This window comes from Misgurnus anguillicaudatus, chromosome 13 (genome assembly GCF_027580225.2).
Source record: "Misgurnus anguillicaudatus chromosome 13, ASM2758022v2, whole genome shotgun sequence".
In the NCBI taxonomy this organism is placed as follows: domain Eukaryota; kingdom Metazoa; phylum Chordata; class Actinopteri; order Cypriniformes; family Cobitidae; genus Misgurnus; species Misgurnus anguillicaudatus.
This window is the reverse complement of record NC_073349.2, coordinates 24,433,307-24,450,263: the sequence shown is the minus strand read 5'-3', so window position 1 is coordinate 24,450,263 and position 16,957 is coordinate 24,433,307. Positions and strand designations below refer to the sequence as shown.

The 16,957-nt window shown below is 37.6% G+C and overlaps 1 protein-coding gene and 1 long non-coding RNA gene across 4 annotated transcripts in view; one reads left to right on the top strand and one right to left on the bottom strand.

Moving 5' to 3' along the window:
* rapgef3 (Rap guanine nucleotide exchange factor (GEF) 3) overlaps positions 1 to 16,957 on the bottom strand; it is a 59,034-nt gene that overhangs the window by 31,251 nt on the left and 10,826 nt on the right. For both annotated transcript variants that reach the window (XM_073875458.1, XM_073875457.1), the window contains 8 exons: positions 12,126 to 12,170; positions 3,518 to 3,624; positions 3,224 to 3,345; positions 2,202 to 2,382; positions 1,049 to 1,133; positions 895 to 955; positions 358 to 434; positions 48 to 194 (listed from right to left, as the gene is read on the bottom strand). In XM_073875458.1, coding sequence (XP_073731559.1) covers positions 48 to 194; positions 358 to 434; positions 895 to 955; positions 1,049 to 1,133; positions 2,202 to 2,382; positions 3,224 to 3,345; positions 3,518 to 3,624; positions 12,126 to 12,170 — 825 coding nt within the window. The remainder of the gene's footprint in view (positions 1 to 47; positions 195 to 357; positions 435 to 894; positions 956 to 1,048; positions 1,134 to 2,201; positions 2,383 to 3,223; positions 3,346 to 3,517; positions 3,625 to 12,125; positions 12,171 to 16,957) is intronic.
* The window catches only part of LOC129430872 (uncharacterized), a 50,443-nt gene that overhangs the window by 30,377 nt on the left and 3,109 nt on the right, over positions 1 to 16,957 (top strand). Inside the window, exon 4 of one of the 2 annotated variants that reach the window (XR_012372951.1) lies at positions 14,056 to 14,434. The exons of the other annotated variant lie outside the window; for it this stretch is intronic. This is a non-coding gene — a long non-coding RNA (uncharacterized lncRNA). Of the gene's footprint in view, positions 1 to 14,055; positions 14,435 to 16,957 lie in introns of those variants that run through there. 2 annotated transcript variants of the gene reach the window in all.

Genomic DNA, 16,957 nt, shown 5'->3' with positions numbered 1-16,957 from the left:
TGATGTGAAACTATATGTGTCCAGTCTTACAAACACACTGAACCTGCCTTAAGGATTCGTATGAAGTCCTGCTTGTCCACCCGCAGGAAGTGACAGTTGTCCTCTCTTAAGATGATAGTGGCGGCACGAGGGGCGTCGTTCACCAATGCCAACTGCCCAAAATCGTCCCCTTCATGAAGTGTGGTTACTAAGCCCTAAGTGATATACATAATATACATATACATAAAAGCTCAAACAATGGGATAACCCTTCCTTAACAGGAAGCGTACACTACAAATTACTTTTAGACAATGTGTGCATCTATTTTTAAACCCAGTGTCTTGTAAAGGACACATTACTTGGGGCTGATGGCTCTACCTTGCCATGGGTGATGACATTAACAGATCCCTTCCAGATGATGTACCAGGACGTCCCTTTATCCCCCTGACTGAACACTGAAACAGACATCAAAGTGCATTAAAGTTAAACATATGGGTGCTTAGTTTAGCTAAGAGCCAAATCTAAAAACTTTGTAGTTCTTTAAAACAGCAAATTTTCTGTAAGCACACTCCCCCCCGAGACTTATTTGGTACGTTTTTAATATATAATCTTGCACAGATTTTTGGTGACTAATCTCATGCCTACTCTTGCCTATTCAGTAAGCAATGATTGTCGCATTGACGCAATCGTTGACTTGGCTGTCTCTTTTTGCTGAGAATGTCAGTCATCGCATCCGTCACACAACCGGGAATTGCAAAATCAAATGACTTCATCATCTCATTCACAGTGTTAACCGTGCTGTCTGCCGCTGTGTCTAAAAAGATATTTGTTGCTCTGTTTTGCTAATTCAATATTAACACTGTTTTTCATTTCGCCCACCGCAAACAAAATTGCTATCATTTATTTCACACTTACAAACTGTTCCCGCTTTGGCGTGGCTTTCAAAAACCAGCACCGCTGCCAGTTCCTTCCGAACCTACGGGAAAGAGCGAAGCATAAAGGAAATGATGAATATGTGAATATTTTTGGCGTAAACAAACATGAAACATGTCAGCGAGTGTGGACTCACAGATGTAGACAAGTGGGCAACGGCTTTGACGTGCAGAAGCTCTTCGTAAATAACTTCCAGATCCTCTGGGGTTCTCTGGCTTGGGCTATGGCACATGCAAACAGATTATTACTCATTTATGCCGTTCATAATAGAGATTCAAGGTGAATAAGCAATAAGTCTAGCAACTTGCAGTTTGTACTGTATGTACATACTGACCATGAAACTACTGCAGTATGTGATGCAGTCAAAACATATTTGACAGAGTATAAGGTTTAGTCACATGTCTGTTCACACGAAGAGCAAATATTTGCTAAGACTATGCATAGTAAATTTGGACCCGTTCACACCTGAAGTTAAATTTGTCTGATGAGATAGATTAGATCTAAAGAGGAAATGCATAAACATAGCCAGTAAGTTAAGACTCTGTCTTAAGAACTAGTTTGACTAACTACAGTAGCAGTTATTCAGGGCTGATCAGTCTTTTCAGATTGTAATAAGATCAGTCTACATTTTTATGTATATATAATCAGTTTTAAAGAAAAATAAATGATGACTAACTTGTAAGACTAGTCTAATAAATTATAAACTAGTTTATAAAAGCGGCCACTGTTTTTATTTTTGGAGTTTCGTTCGGTGATGACACACTTCACCTTTTTCATCTGCCCTGTATAGACGGTTTCAGCAGTAACAACATAAACAAGCGGCTTTCGTGGTCAACACGTAACTTCCGGTAAACTCCGCTAGGAATAAATAACAACAAAGACCTTTTAAAGTAGTTTATTTATATAACAAGCAAAATAAACAACACGTAGATCACCTAGAAAACAAACATTTGTTATTTTCGACGAGGTATTTGTTCAAAGTTCAGTATAGCAACTAGTCAGACCACTACACATCCGTCCAGACACGTAATCGCGTCATGATTCCAAACTTTACTTCTGGTTTCTGTTTGATTCTGTTTTTGTTTCCTAGGTAATCTACGTGTTGTTTATTTTGCTTGTTATATAAATAAACTACTTTAAAAGGACTTTGTTGTTTTATTCTTAGCAGAGTTTACCGGAAGTTACGTGTTGACCACGAAAGCCGCTTGTTTATGTTGTTACTGCTGAAACCGTCTATATAATATTAGTATGTTATTCTTTCTGGTCTGGTATAATTGTTTATGTCTTACCATTTTCGCAGTATCATAGTCAGAAGAGCATCTGGACCCATCTGGACCAGCAGTGATAAACTTTCTTGAAGTTCCTCTTCCTTTGAGTCTTTTTCATTGTTGGTGGAGTTGAGGTCAAATTCTGTCTCCATGAAGCGATAAAATTGCGTGTCTTTGTCGTGGAAGTTTACCTCCTGTTTTACTGCACATTGTGACAAAGACACATGGATCATCAGTTAGTCAATATGTTACTGGTGTAAGTCGCAAAAATGTAAATATTATTATACCACCATAGACAGGTTTTTATGGTAATAACATGGTATTTTAGCATGGAATATATGTATCATTCAGTGTAATATAATTGTAATGTTCTTGTAGTTATTTTTACGGGTTTTTTCAGCATGCACGCTCTAAAAAAATGCTAGGTGGTTTTTAAACCCATGCTGGGTAAATATTGGGTTAAAAATTACCCAATGCTGGGTTGTTTTAACCCAACTACCCAACTATATATACAATATATCGGCCGATGATGCTTGCTATGCTTCTCAATGAATTACAGTGAAATGCCGCTACATCGAAAAGCCAGAGAGGGCGCTCTCGTGCAGAAACTCAATATGCGCTGCAGACGAAGAACCATACACACGCAGCTCCAGGAAATGGCTTAAGGATATATTTTTATTGCTGTTCTTCAAACCTTTTCAGGTAGTTTCATGATAATAAAGAATATGTATAATGATTATGTTTGATGAGTGTTGCTTTTTCAAATGCATGTTATAAACGACTCAAACTAACAGTGATTTCAGATCAAAAGGACCCACTGATCAAAAGCTGTAGTACATGAAATAGATGTGAAAAAAATCGGCTGTGCGATTCAGAATAGTTATGGGCCACGTATTATTAGTGTATTTCAGCGTTTATCGGTGCACCCCTAGACAAGCGGTGTGTTTTGTCCAATATTTACCCAGCATGGGTTAAAAACAACCCAGCATTTTTATAATGCAAAACTAGTATAGATATCTAAAGAAATTGATGTTTATATTCACCGTGACCGAGAATGCCCTCATCCACCAAAACCTGCCACATTCCCACTGCTTGAGTCCGAGACTGGAAACATTCATTCAGTTTCATCAACCAATCAACAAGCTCCTTCCCGCTGCAGCATTGTCTGCGATGCAAACCAGAGAAATACATTTGCTTAAATTTACTTAATTGGAAGTTCATTTGTTACTGTCATGGACACAAAATGATTTCCTAGAATGCATTTGATGCATTTTTGTCACTTCCATGAATATAGCATGTTGGGCACGAGCACATGTGATATGTAGTGAAAGATGCACCTGTAGGTCTTGAGGTGGTGCTTTCTGTCTCTTATGAGGCCCGGGTTACGCTCCATCAGTGCGTTGTACACCATCCGTGCGGCTTTCAGGATTCGCTCGGACAAAAACTGAATGGAAGAGAGAAAAAGAGATGATGGATAGGAAAAAGTGCATGAACATTGGATAAACATTGCTCTTTTGGTTGTACTAAGGCAGTGGATGGTGACCGAGGTGGCCACCAACCACTTCATAGTCACCAGAAAACCCTAAACAAAACTTCTGCAAAAAAATAACTTTTTGTGTTCAGAAAAACAATATAAGACATTGTGGGTTCAAATCACATGAGGGTGAGTAAATAATGACAAAGTTTAATACTTTAAATGCTTTTTTTTTATCAAAATCAGATTATGAAAATTTACAAACAAATTCAGGAAAACATTAAAAGTACAAATTAAGCACAAAAACATAAAAATATAAGTAAAACAAAAATATTAATTCATAGAGGAAAGCTTTAAACACTTTAGAGCAGATAAGAGCCTTAAAAGGATGTTTTTTTTTTACACAAAGCTCCCTTTAAAAATATGGTGGGCTCAAAAAAACCAAGACAACATTTATAATCTGGGCTCCAATTTAAACAAACTTTCAGAGAATATGACGGCACATATTTTCATCAAAGCAAATGGGATACAAACCAAATTCTAAGACTGAAATTAAAATAAAAAAAAAGTACTGTATTTCCTCAAATTTTTACACAATGTAATGAAAACTGCTAAATGTTTTTAATTAGAAAACCATGCAATCTTAAAGGTGCAGTGTGTAAATTTTAGCGGCATCCAGTGGTGAGGTTGTGAATTACAACCAATGGCTTAGTCCACTGCTCACCCCTCGCTTTTGAAAAGTATTGAGAAGCTATGGTAGCCGCCACCGAAAAAAACATGTAATTGACGGAGACAACTTAGTAAAAAAGTTTGTCCGTTAAGGGCTTCTGTAGAAAAATGGCAGCACAAAACGGCGACTTCCGCGTAAGGGGACCCTCTGTGTATGTAGATAAAAACGTCTCATTCTAAGATAATAAAAACATAATGGTTCATTACAAAAAGGTCTTTATACACACCTGATAATATAGTTTTGTATATTATATTGCATTTCTGTCAAAAGATCCTTCTAAAAATTACACATTGCACCTTTAAAGCATTTTCTCTAATGGTGTTATATTTTTGGCTTCCACTATACATTAACAGTATAGAAGCACAATGTCATTAATAACATGAGGTAGTAGGTGTGTGAAGTGAGAGTGTGTACTATCCACTCGACACCACATTCTCCAACACCTCCTCCACCGAAATGAATTTACAAAACTGAAGATCGCTACTGTTCACACTCCACCCCCATATGGAAGCTGTTGCTCTTATGTTTATCTTCTATCATCTCACTTTGTTTTTATACACTCCTGCTTTCTCCGTGTTTTTATTCTTCCCTCCCCTCCCGGCATTCCATAACCTTTCTTTCCCACCCTGCGTTCAGTTAAACCTCCCGCAGACCTGCCGCGTACCACAGCAGCTCCCAAACAGACCAAACGCGACCCTATTAACTGAAGCCGTGGTTTATACAGTAAAGTTACTGAAGCATGCCACTGTGGTTGCTATGCAGCTGTAGGTTTCCTCAGTGCCAACTTTGCGATCAAATGGTGATGGAAACTGCTTTAGTGCATTGTAGAAATCAAACATTCTGGAGACAAACATGGGTAGGTAACTCACAGGAAAGTAGTTACAAAAATAGTTAGTGTGCAGCTTGCATGTGGTGTTGCTAAATTGTTCTGAGTGATTGCTTTTAAATTGCTTTCTTTCTGGTCCATGCATTTCAAGAGGCTGTGGTCCCTCTTTCGGTTCAAGTCTGTGAGATTTTTATCCATTTTCATCACTTTTATAGCCTGTGGCAGCTCAGGAATTGCACGTTTGCCCCAGTTCTCTCATTCTTTAGTTTTGTGATTTTATGGAAGGGCGTAACTTTTATTTGTTTGCTATGTTTGTCCAGGGATAAAGTCTCAAGGTTCGTTTCTCGCTCATTCTCTCTCGCACTATTTGTTGTGGTTGTTGCTGAGGGCGGTGATGTGGTCTGGTCGGTCAGTCGTGGTGAGGTAATTGGCTTCTGACCCATAAAGGATCGGCTGACCTTGCTTTTTAGTCCAAAGAAGGTCCTGCAGGACTGTTGGTATGCTTTAGCACCCTACCCAGGCACACTTTTCAAGACAAGGACAGAACTGTACAGTAAATATTTCCCAAAACTCCAGGTTTCTTTCTTTCTTTGTTCTTCATGCCATTTCAGCATTTATGGCTATATTCATGGCGAGAACTGGTTATTTCATACACAAGTTAATTCATACAAAGTTTGGGGATGGAGCAAATTTTTGGCCGGTGGGAGGAAACCGGAGTACCCGGAGTAAATCCACGCTGACACAGGGAGAACATGAGGGCTCAAACCGTGCTGTGAATCAAACAGTGCTAGCCACTGTGCCGGCCCATCCAGGTTTTAAATGTACGTGGGGTTGTTTAAACCCATTGTTGGGTCAGATATAAAAAAATTCTGGGTTAATGTAACCCAGTGACTGGGTTTGTCCCTTTATGAATCAACGCTGGGCACTTTTAGAGTGCATATTTAATGTGGAATACACTTTCTGCCAGTCATTTGTTTTCTTTTTTCTTTTTTTCTTTTTACTTTTGTTTTATAGTCCCTCACAGTGTGATTTAAACCTTACATTTGTTGCCACTCCTGAAAAAATGGTCAACCGGCTGCCCAGTAACTCTCCATTAAAACTGTATTCACTGGCTGAAGCCAACTTTTCCTCACATTTAGTGAGTGTTAATTTTGGACTCTGTTATTACCTTGATTATAAATTGTAGATCTAGATTCTTAAAAATAAAGGTGCTTAACTCTTTCCCTGCCATTGACAAGTTATCTCGTCAATCCGCAATACCGCTATTATTTATAAAAACGTATAAAACACGGAAGTATCGCCCTAGGGCAAACAGCTGTATGTCAGTATAAGTTTTGAGAATTGCTCTGCATCTGATCTCTAGCAAAAGTCCTTCACAAGAATGGACTTATCTCAGTTTTTTGCTCAAAATTTTTTTTTTTTTTTACTCATATTTGAGAGGTGATACAAAGAGAACTAATGCCGTTTTGTACAAAGATCATCGTTCTGAGAAAGCACGGTGTGAACCAATTGGCCAGCTATCCAGTGCATTGTGATTGGCCTAATACTTAAATTACGTAAACGGAAATGTGATGCTCCTTACCACGTTTTGAAAGATGAGCTCCCAAAGCAATAGTGAAAGCCAGGAGATCTATCGTATTTACTTATCAATATGAGCCTGAATCTGACCCAGAAAACAAAGATGCTAAGCTGATTGATAAACTTTACCAGCGCGATGTGAGCTGAACGTAACAGATTGGTAAGGATACTAAAACATAAAACCATGTATGCATTTGTGATCGTAAAAGCGACAAACATCAAGCTCTACTCTACACTGCTCAAAACTCGCGTTTGAAACGTCAGTAGGAAATTCATTAAATATGAAAACCTATGCGCGTCCCTGCTCAAAACTCACGTTTGAATCATCGGTAGGAAATTCGTTAAATATGAAAACACAGGAGCGTCACTGCTCAAAACTAGCGTTTGAATCATCAGTAGGAAATTCGTTAAATATGAAAACACATGTGCGTCAATGCTCAAAACTAGCGTTTGAATCATCAGTAGGAAATTCGTTAAATATGAAAACACAGGAGCGTCACTGCTCAAAACTAGCGTTTGAATCATCATTAGGAAATTCGTTAAATATGAAAGCTGATTGATCAACTTTACCAGCGCGATGTGAGCTGAACGTAACAGATTGGTAAGGATACTAAAACATAAAACCATGTATGCATTTGTAATCGTAAAAACGACAAACAAGCGCTACTCTACACTGCTCAAAACTTGCGTTTGAATTGTCAGTGGGAAATTCGTTAAATATGAAAACACATGCGAGTCAATGCTCAAAACTCACATTTAAATCATCGGTAGGAAATTCGTTAAATATGAAAACACATGAGCGTCAATGCTCAAAACCCGCGATTGAATCGTCAGTAGAAAATTCGTTAAATATGAAAACACATGCGCGTCAATGCTCAAAACTCACATTTGAATCATCGGTAGGAAATTCGTTAAATATAAAAACACATGCACTGCTCAAAACTAGCATTTGAATCATCGGTAGGAAATTCGTTAAATATGAAAACACATGAGCGTCACTGCTCAAAACCCGCGATTGAATCGTCAGTAGAAAATTCGTTAAATATGAAAACACATGGGTGTCACTGCTCAAACCTCGTGTTTGAATCGACAGTAGGAAATTCATTAAATATGAAAATGCATGCGCGTTACTCGCGTTTGAATAGTAAGTTACGTTAAAATATTAGTTGACACAACATTTTTCTTTTTTTTGTAGTTGGTAACTAATATTTCTAAGTTGAATTAACTTAAAAGTTTAAGGCAACCAGGTAACTTACTTTTTAAGTTGAACCAACAATTACAGTCCACAGAAGCAGCATTTTTGGTTCCTTAAAGAACCATTTCTTTCTTACATTTTTATTATCTTAAGGACCTTTCTTTACCACAAAGACCCCTTTTTTTAAACAGAAAGGTTCTTTGGATGTTAAAGGTGCTTCATAGAACCATTTAGGCAAGAAAGGTTCTTCTTTGGCATCATGACACTCCTTCACTTTTAAGAATGTATTCTGCACAGCTATTCTCTTGTTGACTGTTATTGTGGTAGTTAGTGTTACTATCTTGCTTCAGCCAAGAAAAGGAGCACAATACTGGTAAATGTGGTCAACCTACATCTAGCCCATCTCATATGAGACTTGTACAGAGCTTTCCATCAAACTCATTTTACACTGCGTGTGCCCAGACACAGCGTCTACAGACCCGGGGTGTGTAAATCTCTCTCCTGTCATAGCTCGGTCCCCGGAGATCAGGGGTATAGATGGGAACGGTAGTTAGCAGTACTTTCCCACCATTCTGTAGTCTCATGGGGAATAATTATGGTACCTCTTTGTAGAGCACAGGTTTTACCGTTTTGTACACCTGAGATTAGGTGTATCACAGGATACACAGGACAACAAAAACATGGCAACTGTTCAACGATTACTGTAACTGTGCCTGGTAAACACACCGTCATATATCATAATATCAACCTTATTATTGAATTTACAAATTATTGTTGTATGCACAAGGCAAGACTCAAAAGTTCCACAGTCATTTTCCTTCCTCTTATTAGAAATGATTATCATATTATCATCATATTACTTAAAGCATTACTCACAAGAAAAGGTACAGCAGCTGCTACTGGGGCTTTAAATGTACACCTTTGTACCCAAAGGGTGCATATTGGTACCTCAGAGGTAAATATTGCTATCATATCTGTAGATAATTGGTACATATGACAACCAAAGGCACTGTCCCAATGACAGCTTTTGTACCTTTTTTGTGTCGAAGATGGACTCTCGAAATATACAGTGAACCAAAGTTGGTTAACTTAAAAATATTAGTTGACACAATCATTTTTACACAACTTTTATTTTGAGTCAACTAATATTTTTATTAATATTTTAATACTTAACAGTGGACCCTTAAAGCACACATAGGGGCGGCTTCCCAGACAGGGTTTAGATTTATCCAGGACTCTAGGCCTTTTTACAAACAAATCTTACAAAAAACTATACTTGTGTGCATCTTGAGACAAAACAATGGCACTGATATATGTTAAAATATGTCAGTACAAGCTTGTTTCGAAATTAAAGTACCTCAAACATGCATTTTAGTCTGGAAACCGCCCAATAATGTTTTAATATTATTGTACTTGACAATGTGACCTAATACTTTTTGGGTCATTGCATGTTCTTACAGTAAATACATCCTTAATAAATCTCTCAGGTTTGTTTAAGGAGCGCAAAAGAGGGCCAACCAAACTAATACAGGTCACAGAACAAGCGCACATGTGACGTCTTCATATGACTATGAGTTTGTCTAAAGGGAATGGGTGGCATTGTTCAAGCCTGAGCCGGATTGCTATGCAAACAGTTGCTTAAAACAATGCAAGAGTTTGAATAGCACTTATATTATACAATATCAATGTGCAAAATGCGTGGCTATAAAGTTGCACCTGATACTTAACGACAGTAATGAACGTCCCCCACCCCCAAACAATACAGCCTCGCCCTATCGAGTAACACAAATAACCTCACTGCGGTGCACAGGCGGTGATTGTGCCTCCTTTGTATACAAACTGTTAGTCACCCACGTGAAGTAGCGAAAGGCAGAGATTCGGCCTCCCGTGTGTCATGGGGAGGAAACAGGTTGCGTTTTCCATCTGTGGGCGACGTTAACAGCGGAGGTTGTTGTTGTGATGCTGTGACCGTGGTGAGCCAAGCAACAGGCTTCATTTCATACTACACATGGAGTTGTAGCAGAAATACGGCAGTCTCTCAGGACAGATTATTATTATAAAAAGCCCACTTGAATCAGAAACTGAGACAACCAGATTTGACGCGCTAGATGCTGCCTAGTATCTCTTCCTGTCCTGTAAAAATACACTAGATGTAGGTTGTGTGCAGTATGAGTTGTTTACTTAGTTGTAGTTGATATGCTTTAAGATATCGTTCATGTCTGCAGCACAAAAGATTCAGAACAGGTTTCAAAGTTTAATAGTTAGGTTATAACAAACCCAGTGTTGTAGGACAGTGGTTCCCAAACTTTTTCAGCGTGCGACCCCCCTTGTGTACAGTGCATTTTTTTGCGGCCCCCCGAAATAAAATTTATGACAAAAACAGTTTTAAAATGTAATATTTTAATTAAACAAAACATATAAAAGTATACCTAGTAGTGCTGTTGGTTAGTTGGCTTATTATTTTTTTTAGGTTTATTTACACAGAATTCATGATAAATGAATGTATTTTATAAAATGTCATAAAACTGGGACCCCCCTGGCACCATCTTGCGGCCCCCAGTTTGAAAACCCCTGTTGTAGGAAATACATTTACATTTCTGCATTTGGCAAAAATAAATGCCATGCTTTTAACAGCTATGATAAGGGACGTTATCAGTATTCACTTGTTTAAAAATAAGAGCCTGTCTCTTTTCACTCTGAGAAACGCACTTGAAAAATCACAGTGCCCACCAAATACCACTTCAGGTGCTGAGAGCATTCCACACATGAACCAGCCTTCCAGATCCTCGATAAGCCAGATAAAATCCTTGGCAATATTGTGTTTTTCCCATCACACACAGACCAAACGTAAATACACAAGCCCAGATGTTTGCCTAAAACCTCATAAGCGCCATTTCAGCTTTATGTTTCACATTTTTGGGATGGTTCCCTTTCTAGGTGTTAAAGGCATATTTTTACCCAAAAATAAAAAATGTGTCATCATTTACACACCCTCAGTTTGTTTCAAACTTGTATTTCTTGGTTCTGCTTGACACAAATTAAGATTTTTGTAACCAAGCAGATGGGGCACCATTGACTTCCATTGTAGGATAAAAATATACTATAGAAGTCAATGGTGCCCCAGATCTGTTTACATGTAAACATTCTTTAAATATATTCATGTTCAGCAGAACAAAGAAATGTATACAGGTTAGCAACAATGTGAGGGTGTGTAAATGATGACAGAATTTTTATTTTTGGGTGAACTATTCCTTTAAATCACATCACAGACCGTAACACAAGTGCAGACAGTGGTGAGTCGTGAGTGGACAGGAGGTAGGTGGTTATGGTAACCATCGCAGCAGTTACAGCAAGCCTGGTTTTTAAGTATGCTAAACTAAACCATTTGAGGTTTGACTGGGTAAGGTAGCTCTATATATGATACAATGAATGGAACAATAACCTTCCAGATGTTTACTCTTGTCTTACTTATCAGTAGCAAGTGAGTAACAGTTTTGAGATCAACAGATAAATCTGGGGATACGGGTTAGGGTCAGATACAGATCTACTGACCTAGTTTAACGTTAAAGTCGATTTACCGTATATATGCTGTAAGTAAAGCCAGTACAGCTACATCGCACAGACTCACATGATCATAAAAGGCATCACATGAGCAGATAGATGGTGACACCACTGTGTTAAAAATCTCTTCCTGGGGCTGTGAAATAGTTATGAAGGATCGGTGAAGTAGCATTAATAAAATATGCATGCAGTCCTCTGAAAAATCTGTACTTTCTAAATTTAGGCTGAAAGCATAAACAATTATGGATGCTTTATTAACTATATTACAGAATAATGTGATATATGCATTTTGGGAGGGGTGGGGGTGAACAGACTCCATCAGCTTCACTTTTGATGTTGTGCTTTGAGCTATATTTAGATTTTCATTATTAGAGAGGTTCAATAGTCTGAGCATAACATTACTAACACATAGAGGTCAGCGCCATGAGATAAAACCCAGCTTACGGCTAAACAGATACTTAATGTCATATAGCCGATGTAGGTTTAATTTTCTGCTTCTATGAACATTATTACATGAAGTTAGTGGAGCTTATAAGAAGACGTCCGAATGGATAATAAACACAAAACGCAGACAATCATACCTGTTTAATGGTGTCTTGTGTCTCCACGGTTTCTGGCAGAGGAGTCTGTGAGAAAACAAAGAGAGATAAAGCGTATGAGGATATATGAGAGACTGAAGAATGGTTATTACTGCTACACTGGAAAAAAATGTTGCAGTCCTGCATGCAAAATAGTTATGCAAGTCAATTAAACCTACAAATGTAAGTTTTTGACTAAACTAATATTTTGCTGACATAACTTATAAACAACTTGAAATTATTTAACTGTATTTTGATAATTTTCTATCCTAACTCTCAGCATATGACTACCAAGCTCATCCCAAACCATAATGACTTATTGAGAAGAGTTGCACTATTATATTTATTTGCAATTCAAAGTAGCCATCTTATGATCTTAAAATCAAAAAATCTTATGAACCTGCATTCGGTCCAATCGTAAAAGCATTAAGCCTGATCTAACAAAGGCACCAAGGGCTAAAGAATGCTAGAAGACATTCCAGACTAATGCCGCCATGTGTGGCATTTGACGCCTGTACTGCACATGATCTCTGGCACCTGCCTACAGCTTACCTAAGACAAATTATCAACCATAACGTAATTATGATTCACACAGGAATTCGGGAGGAATGTTTGACACCGCAGGTTTGTGAGATAGAGAGAAACTAGTTTAGAGATTCACTCTTTGTCTTTCGAATACAACTTGCTTGACTGGTTTACAGATGTGCGAATGGTATGTGAAATGCTAATTATTATGCGTTGGGTTAGGTACGGGTCATTTTTCTTACAAACATGTCAGGGTGTTGCTTTATATAGTATACCACTGTTTCATTTGTAATCATGTTGGATAAAAGTGTCTGCAAAATGAATGAGTGAAATATAATATTAAATATTAGAAATAAGAATAAGCATGTGTGACCTATATTAAAGTTTGATTTCGATTACCGACATGACTTTACTAAGTCAATATTAAAGATAACAAGGTTATTTTTCACTGAATGTTCTTTACATTACATATAGGATGATTTTATGTAGAAAACAGTCAATTACACAAAAATGACTTTAGCTGGGTTTTGACAAACAGGGTTACATATAATACTTAACTTATGCATATAAAAAGTTATATGTTCCTCATTTTGTTCCAAAACCATGAATGACATCAGTATCATGAAATGAAGTACCTATAGTCACGTAAATTTGTGAGTCTTTTCCGTGACACTGCCACGTTTTTCCGCCTTTTGCGTGAACATGTCACATATTTCTTTTTACGTGTCATTGTCACGTATTTGTTACTCAACTGTTTTGTCTTATTTTTTTACCATTGTTATTTCGGTTTAGGGTTAGATTTACATAAAATGACATCCTTATCCAAACCCAACTCTAACCCTAATGCCAGGCGACAATAGTTTGAAAATCATAAAATATAAAAAATAAATCATGAAATAAAGGTATAAACCAATACTTAAAGTGACATTGTAACGCAAACACCAAATCTAACCCTAAACTGAAGCATCAATGGTTTGAAAATAGGACAAAACAGTTGAGTAACAAATACGTGACAGTAACACATAAACAGAAATACGTGACATGTTCATACAAAAAGGCGGAAAAATGTGTCAGTTTCACAGAAAAGACTCACAAATTTCTGTGACTATAGACGGTTTCAGCAGTAACAACATAAACAAGTGGCTGCCGTGGTCCACACGTAACTTCCAGTAAACTCCGCTAAGAATAAATAACAACAAAGTTCTTTAAACATAGTTTATTTATATAACAAGCAAAAAAACAACACGTAGAATGTTCACGCAAAAAGGTGGAAAAACGTGTCAGTGTCACAGAAAAGATAAATTTACGTGACTATAGGTACATAATTTCGTGATACAGGGTTGCAGGGTGAGGTACAGTAAGTAAATGAACATAATGGGTGAACTTTTCTTTTCGTCTCTAATATTAGTTGTAGACAAAACAAGTCATTGAAATGACCCAAGAGAAAAGAAGCTTTGCAGTGATTTCGAGCGGCTGAAGTGGGGAACGTTCTTGAGACCGAATGAGGAGGTAAGTATGCATATGTTACGGGACTTCTGCTCAAGTGGCACTCGATGTTTTGCGGCTGTGTCCAGCCATTAACAAACCACAATCACCAGCCGCTCTGATCTCCATCCGCAATCACAGCGTGTCAAGAGCCAAACTTCTCTCTCCTTTACATGATAAGCATTGATGAGGTTTAATTATTTATATGTGCTGGTCAGATGTTAACTACTGGTGCTGCTTTGGTATTCAAATAATGTAGTTATTGAATCTAAAATTAATATAGTGACATCTATACAATTTGATACATACAATATCACATTTAATGGTATGAGTGGGCTGTACAGCTTGGTATATTGCATACTGTATGATCAGTATTGTACGGCAGAAAAGCGGGATGCCCAAAACCATGGCACAGTTGTAAAAGAGTAGTGACTATAATATTTGGCTTTGTCGTGCTTTTCTTAAACACTGTCAGAAAAAAATTGTCAAAAATGATGAGTTGCTGTCCCTGGGGCAGTACCCAAAAACTACACCTTTGCACCTTTGCAGAGTTTATATTAATAGGTCCCCTGTGACAGCTAGGGACCTTTTCTTTTTTGACAGTGTTAATAAATACCTTCTTCTCAAGTGAACCGACGTGCTCTAGTAAGGATTTGGCAACATGCTCTACCAGTCGAGCTGGAGAGTCTACTAGCATATGAGCTGTTTCTAAATACACAAAGAGAAAATCTCAAGTCTTGGTTTCAGAACCGCCACCTTTAACCCGATGGCCGAGAGATCCATAACTCTCTGTAGTTTTATGAGCCACTGTCAGCCTCTGTTCCCACGCCAGGTGTTGCTCAGCATCAGCTGACTAATGCGGTGTAGTTCAATGTCCTTTTATTTATGAGATTGGCTTGATAATGCATAATGGTCGTTTAAACCAAACCAGGACTTGTGTTCTCATAAGTTAAAGAGACATGTCCTGATTTGACTTGAAAGAGCGTTATATCTTTATAGGTTTCATCTCCGATGCAATCTCATTGCAATTTGTCACTATTTTACGAGATGGCTCATTTGAATTTGCGAATCTGCTTTCACCATAGTGATGGGTTTAGAGATCTTTCCATATGGAAATTGATATAGCAACGCTATCTCACGAGAATTCATACATATTTTACGAGTTTGCTAATTCGTATTAATTCATACGACCACATTCCTACGTTTTTGTACGATTTGCCTTGACCCCTGTGACATTGGGGTTAGGTGCGGGGTAGGGCTGTGCAAAAAAATCACCTGCGAAACTCATGCGTGTTTCATCAGCAAAATCACATAGATTATCGGAGTAGATTTTCCTAGATTATGAATGTGATTTTGCCTAGTTTCTTTGTGAAATACAGCTCTGTGTAGTAAATGCTGCTCTATCTGAAAGCAGGTGATGGCGATTTACTACTAATCACCGAACTGGCTTTACTGATGAAACACGCATGAGAATCGCAGGCAATTATTTTTTTGCACAGCCCTGGTGCTGGGTAAGGGGTTCGTTTTTTTTTTCATGAGAATCGTACATTTTTGCATGATTAACTTTGTATGAATTTATACAAATTAGCCAACTTATAAAATATGTACGAATTCTCGTGAGATCAGGCTGGATATAATTGAGTTTTAAATGTATATATTTTTCTAATTTCTAATAATCTTACGTTTTTGTATGATTCACTTTATGAATTCATAGTTCGCCATTTTGTAAAATAGTTAGCCATTTTGTAAAATAGTTATGAATTCTCAGTAGTATTACTTGGGTAGATTTTTATAAAGATATGTCTATACGTTCCATCGTCTCTTGCATTTGTCTTACGATTGTATTCACCTATATAATTTTCACCTATGTAACTCACCAAGTGTCCTTGTGAGATTATCAGTAGTAATTGTAGCTTTATTTTCTCTATATACCATTTTTTCTTTATACCACGGGACTGTTGAATGCTTTATTCTGATTGGTTGAGAAATGTTCCATGGGTGTTGATTATTTTTCAATAACCGCACACCTAACCTTTAAAATGTCTTTAAAATAGTCACCAGAGCAATATTTTTTATAACCGTAGTATAAGCGGAATAATTGACTCCGGTCCTTTGAATTATTTGAAAATAATGCACACCCGCGGTGCCGCATTACCACCTTAGGTGTGCATTATTTTCTTATAATTCAACGGGCTATCGTTATCAGGGGTTAAGAAGGTGATCCGGTTCACTTCTGGATCCTCATGCTTGATTTCCCTAAGACTGAGATCATTCGGCATGGAGATCTCTCCACCCTGTGGATCTGTTGACTGAGTAAACTGTATAGACCGGCTGGATCACATGCTACGGCACAAGAGAGAAATGACCCAGAGCTATTTACTCTCAGTCTAATGAAACTATAAGATTCGAAATATACTAATCATTTATAGTCTTATAGATTTATTACAAATTCTGATAATACGGATAAGAAGCTTTTGCTTTCTCTTTCTCAACATTTGTTTTTGTATTGCCAGTAGCTGTACTGTCTACAAGTTTTGTAATAAACGACTGCAGAGTGAATAAAAGAAATTGAACTTTGTGGCAAAAACAAACAAACTATAAATGGATTACAGATGACTTGCCATTTATAAAAACTGAGACATACTGAACATCTTTCCTTCTTTAGCTGTGGCTCATACTCTTTATCTCCCATGAGGAAGATCTCTGGCAATGTGAGGTATTTCATCTTATTGAGTCACTGCTTTATTGCTGGAATGCAGAAGAAGGACATTGGGTTCCTGTGTCTTAGCATGAGCACCATCACTCCGTAACAACTAACAATCATT